The 6,000-nt window shown below is 40.9% G+C and overlaps 1 protein-coding gene across 3 annotated transcripts in view; it reads left to right on the top strand.

Annotated features, from left to right (window-relative positions):
* Positions 1-2,982: 2,982 nt before the first annotated feature.
* LOC121644965 (SH3-containing GRB2-like protein 3-interacting protein 1) overlaps positions 2,983-6,000 on the top strand; it is a 40,546-nt gene continuing 37,528 nt past the window's right edge. For all 3 annotated transcript variants that reach the window (XM_041993230.1, XM_041993231.1, XM_041993229.1), the window contains exon 1: positions 2,983-3,092. In XM_041993230.1, coding sequence (XP_041849164.1) covers positions 3,083-3,092 — 10 coding nt within the window. In that variant the 5' untranslated portion in view covers positions 2,983-3,082. The remainder of the gene's footprint in view (positions 3,093-6,000) is intronic.

The following is a 6,000-nucleotide window of genomic DNA, read 5'->3' as shown; positions in this document are numbered from 1 at the left end:
TTAATCTTTTTGCCACCAAATGTCTCTTATTGGGTTTCTAACATTCAGTTCAGCCTTTTTCAAAAGCTCCAACATTTCTCTTTATACAGTTTCTTATTTCCAGGAATAATTTGTTTGTAGCTTTAATGCTGCTTTGCTTGTGAGCATTTTCAAGTTATTCGGGTCTTTGTCAGTCAACAGAGTTATTAACCCAGTTTAACCTGCAGGAGTTATGCCCGTTTAGGGTGTTTTCAGTTGAAAAAAAAAAAAAAAAAAAATTCAAAGCACATAAAAGAATACAGTCAAAGAGAACAAGCCTGTTGCTGATGTGGCAGATATCATTGGAATATTGTAATAAATTAAAAATTTAACTTAGCTGCTTGAGACTTTAAAGATGTGCTTAAATCTGATCTGATTCCTGGATAATCGAATAATTACTCAATATACAAAATCTTTGTATTAAGGTATGGAAGCCCAGGGTAGCCATGCGGAAAACATTTCTTTTAAGGAGCACCACTAAACTTATTCAGTTTTGATTTTTGCACTTTGGTGCCCCCTAACGATGGCTGATTCAGCATCCGTCTTGCATCCTGTCTCCTATCTGAGATTTCTCCAGCCAGTAAAAGTCAGTCTGATGTTGACTCTTGTGTTATCTCTAGCTCTGTCACTCTCTCACTTTCTTTTCCTCACCTTCTCCAGTGTGTTGACATCCAGATGCTGGCTTGAGACATGATGCCTCCAAGCAAAACACAGCTGTCACATGATGCCTTTGGCTGGAAAAAAGTTCAGAACATAACGCTAGCTGTGATATGTGAGTAAGTGGTAGGGGCAGTGTGAGGACCAATTTTACTGGATGTAGGGTCACAGGGTTGACAGTGGTAAAAATGACAACATTTCTAAGACTGAACGCATGCTTGGTTTAGGGGCCTTAGGCACCATCTATGATAACACTACTGTTCGTTTTTTCTGTTTAGATCTCAAAATTAAATTTATACAAATCTCTTCTAATGTCACCATGTTTATCATTTTGTTTGTGCCCCACAAATTCAGCAACTCTTTCTGGCCTTAGTCTCTAATGTGCTCCCTAGTGGCATCCTCCAGTTACAAGTGCATTTCATTACAACCAGTGTTGGGTAGTAATGCGTTACTACTAACGCATTATTGTAACGCTTTTACTTTTGTCGGTAATTAATAGTCTAATGCATCACTCTTTAAATAAAGTAACTCAGTTACAGTTACAGTTTGTCCGTTACTAGCTCAATTAATACATAACGGCCAGCAGCTGTAAGCTTCTTCCTGTTTACAGTGGTGATGCAGCACGACTTGGACAGTGTTGTGAAATCCGTTTGCTGGGCTTATTTTTCTGTGAAGATGCTTGCAAATTTCATCAGTTGCAGGTTTTGTGAATAAAAATATATATAAAGAGTAGGAGAAAGTGCAATAGAGGGCTCAACATGCAGCATAGATTTATTTTTTGAGCAGCTGTCATGTTATTTTTTATGTCTATTTATTTATTTATTATTTTATTTATTTATTTTCAAATTTTCTGCTGCCCTGCCCTAAATAAATTAGTGTTGAAAAATGACTTTGCATTATTTTTCGTACAACACTGATTACGTTACAAGGATATTAATGGGCAAATTTTTACGAATGCTCTTTTACAAAAGCAACAAAAAGTTACTTTTAGCAGTAACACATTACTTTTTGGTGTAAGCGATCAACAAAGTAACTCGATTACTTTTTAAATGAAGTAACTGGTAACCGTAACTAGTTATTTTTTTAAGTAACTAGCACAAAATGAATAACCACCACTACAGAGTAGGTTACACATGCGAACACTCATGGCTGCATGCAATCTTGATGAATCAGCCACAGTGTATGTTAAAAACAGCCAGTGAGTTGATATCCAGTCGCTGGCATGTGATGCGGTGCCATGAAATGAAATGCTGCTGAGTTGTTTGTCCATTCAGAGACACCGTAGTAAAAATGGTGGCACAATTTTGGCAGCTAGACCCACGGCAAGTAAATATAAATGACTCATTCTAAGAGAATTGAAAAAAAGTTATTTTAGTAAAGTGATTATATACCAAAAGAAACACGGTTTTTATGATTTATTCAATTTTGAGCTTTGATTTTGTTACTCACTGCACCTTTAAGGTCAGAAAGTTACATAGGGCTACTTTAACATGTCACTCCTTCATATTTCAGCACTCTTTGCCGTTCAAGTTCCTCTCTCATACTATAAGATTAAAGAAACAAAATGTGTTTTTACTTCTACCATCTCCTCTTGTCCCTGGGCTGATTTTAGTTGTAGAATATCAAAATGCATGCTCTTCATCCAGCAAACATGTTCCACTTAACTCTTTTCCCATCTGTTGCATATTCAGGGACAAGTGTACAAAGTTTATAGAGAAAATGCTGTAATACTTAATGTATTTGCTGAGATCTTGTACAGTATGCATGCAGCTGACTGTCTGCTCAAGGCAAGGCGAGATGGTAAGCCATTAGAGGACAGCAGCCACGTGACCATGGCTGCAGGGATTGGCTCAGCACAGATGTGACATCATCAAGCCTCCCACTTCCTCCTTCCCTCCTCTGCTGTCTCTCCCAGTCATTCTATGCCTCTCTCTGCCTTTATGTCTTTCTGAAGAGTTCGTTTTTTTTCTCCCTCTCTCTCTCCTTTCTCAGCCTTTCCTCAGCATCCCTCCCTCTCAGAAATGGCGTGTGTCGGTGCTGCTCAGGCGTTTAGGGCCTAGCAGAGAGGACCCCCCCCCCTCCCCATCCCCTCACACACACACACACACACACTCCCTCCCCCCGATCCGCAGCATATTCATTTGGTCTCTCTTCTCGTCCTGCACTGATTCTGCTGCCTTCCGGCTCTCTCCCCGCACCCCGGCTTCCCTTTGCGGGTGTCTGGGAGCTGGGGCCCTCGGGGGCTGGAGGAGATCAACATCGTGCTTCGTAGGGGGGGGTGGGTGGGTGGGGGGGAGCTGTGCAGAATTAGCTATGCCCTGCCCAGGCATCTTTTGACCGGCTGGATCTTACTATTTTCTACCTACACGCGTACCAGAGGGGCAACGTAGGATGAAAATCTGCAACCATGATGCAAGGTAAGTTCTCTGTGCATTGCTTCGTCTCATCGGTCTGCGTCCTCCTTCTGCCCTTTGAGTCCTGCTGGGTCATTACAGCTACAGCCAATGATGTGACCTGTCATGCTGTGTAGAGCAACTGAGCCATATATGCAAGACCAATGTACGGTGACAGGTTAAAAGAAGGGCATGATTGGTGATTGGGAAGTGTGTCAAATATATTTAGGAGAACCTTACGGGATATGTCATGTAGTTCCAACATATGACTATGCATGTCTCTGTGGTGTGTTAATGCTCATATTATAGCTTTTTTCTTAGATCCCCTCCATACGTATGAGAATATAAAGAAAGATCCAGCCAAGAAGCTGAAATCAGCAAGCATGCTGCTTCTGAAGCATTTGGTTTCTGTGCCACATAAACCAAAGGGTTGTAGCTAACGCTTGCAGCCAAAATGACCTGAGAGACATTCAAAATCATGAGTGTGGAATTAAATCATAGTTATAACCATATATGCACATGCAGGTTTTTCATAAGGTGAAAGTAGCTATCATTAGCTAAAGGCCTGTAGTCAGCCTGCTATGGTAGTGTTAACAAGCATGAGGAGATTCACAGTCAATACAGATGTGGAAAACTCAATATTGCCTTTAATTGCTCTACATTCATTGTTATTACAGTGCAGACAGTCAGATGAAGTTAGTGGCATTCACTGTTATTTGGGTGACAAATGTGGCTCGATGTGACTTCTGTTCTCTGTAACAGTGTACTGTAAGAAACATGAATTATGATTTCAACCATTGTGATGACACGATTGCCATTTTTGGTGAAAATTTCATCAAATTGTGCATTTCTGAAGTGGAAGATAAACCTAAAGGACAATCCGGTAAATTTAGACAAGCAGTCAAAGGATAATGTAATTGAGTTTCCTTAAATCGTCCAAGTTCACAGCAGAAGTATCTCAAGACAAAGTTCTGTTTAAGTCCAGTCAAATACAGTTTGGTTTTATTCAAGTCACTACGTTAATTTAGTCTATTAATAATGACCAACTCAGTAGGTGTATTTGGATGATGTTAGTTAATGAATCACTTCTCATGCGAACACGTTGGGACAGTGGGGAGGAAGAACTTCCTTTAGAGCAAAGGAAGCGACCAGCAGAACCGGACTCAGGAGGGGCAGCCACTTGCATTCTTCCAGCAGCTGAGGCTAATAGCAGCATAACTAAAGAGAGAGTTCAGGCTTACCTGGACCAGGTGACAAGATGCAGTTGTCAAACATAAACTACAGGTTCTGACTGCCTTTCTTCTATTAGAAACCGCTACTACTGTGATTAAAGAAACCTTTTTGGAAAATATGGAATCATAAAGTCTATTTCAACATCCTAATAACAGGGAATTACAGTTGCCATTCGTAGCCCTAAAGCATTTATGCTCTATGCTACATTAGCGGTGGGCTAATCAAGCTACTTGATGTATACTGAGTCTATCTACGTGCAATATAAAAAAATGTGTGTGTATATATGTATATATATATACATATACATATATATAAATAAGAAAATGGCTATGTTACAAACATGAAACTTTTGTCTGTTTTTTCCACATGGTTGGCACAACATATTTCCCAAAATGCACTCTATCACTGGTGTTAGTGGAGCTAACCTGTATGCATGTGGCACAGCTTGTAGAGATATCAGGCTTATATCCCACGAATTAAGCAACTCTAACTGGTTTTATTTCTCTAATGTGCTTCCTTGTGGAATCAGCTGGTAACACAAAGCGGTATATGTACAGTGTGTGCAGAATTATTAGGCAAATGAGTATTTTGATCACATCATCCTCTTTATGCATGTTGTTCTACTCCAACCGGTACAGGCTTGAAAGCCTACTACCAATTAAGCATATCAGGTGATGTGCATCTCTGTAATGAGAAGGGGTGTGGTCTAATGACATCAACACCCAAATCAGGTGTGCATAATTATTAGGCAACTTCCATTCCTTTGGCAAAATGGGTCAGAAGAGAGATTTGACAGACTCTGAAAAGTCAAAAATAGTGAGATGTCTTGCAGAGGGATGCAGCACTCTTAAAATTGCCAAGCTTTTGAGGCGTGATCATCGAACAATTAGACGTTTCATTCAAAATAGTCAACAGGGTCGCAAGAAGCGTGTTGAAAAAACAAGACACAAAATAACTGTCCATGAACTGAGGAAAATCAAGCGTGAAGCTGCCAAGATGCCATTGGCCACCAGTTTTGCCGTATTTCAGAGCTGCAACATCACTGGAGTGCCAAGAAGCACAAGGTGTGCAATACTCAGGGACATGGCCAAGGTAAGGAAGGCTGAAAAACGACCACCACTGAACAAGACACACAAGATAAAACGTCAAGACTGGGCCAAGAAATATCATAAGACTGATTTTTCTAAGGTTTTATGGACTGATGAAATGAGAGTGAGTCTTGATGGGCCAGATGGATGGGCCCGTGGCTGGATCAGTACAGGACAGAGAGCTCCACTCCGACTCAGACGCCAGCAAGGTGGAGGTGGGGTACTGGTATGGGCTGGTATCATCAAAGATGAGCTTGTGGGACCTTTTCGGGTTGAGAATGGAGTTAAGCTCAACTCCCAGTCCTACTGCCAGTTTCTGGAAGACACCTTCTTCAAGCAGTGGTACAGGAAGAAGTCAGCATCGTTCAAGAAAAACATGATTTTCATGCAGGACAATGCTCATGGCCAGAAAAGGTCTAAAAGAAGAAAAAATAATGACATGGCCTCCTTGTTCACCTGATCTTAACCCCATAGAGAACCTGTGGTCCCTCATCAAATGTGAGATCTACAGGGAGGGAAAACAGTACACCTCTCTGAACAGTGTCTGGGAGGCTGTGGTTGCTGCTGCACGCAATGTTGATTGTAAACAGATCAAGACACTGACAGAATCT

This window comes from Melanotaenia boesemani, chromosome 8, assembly GCF_017639745.1.
Source record: "Melanotaenia boesemani isolate fMelBoe1 chromosome 8, fMelBoe1.pri, whole genome shotgun sequence".
Taxonomy (NCBI): Eukaryota; Metazoa; Chordata; class Actinopteri; order Atheriniformes; family Melanotaeniidae; genus Melanotaenia; species Melanotaenia boesemani.
This window is presented reverse-complemented; position numbering and strand designations above follow the sequence as displayed.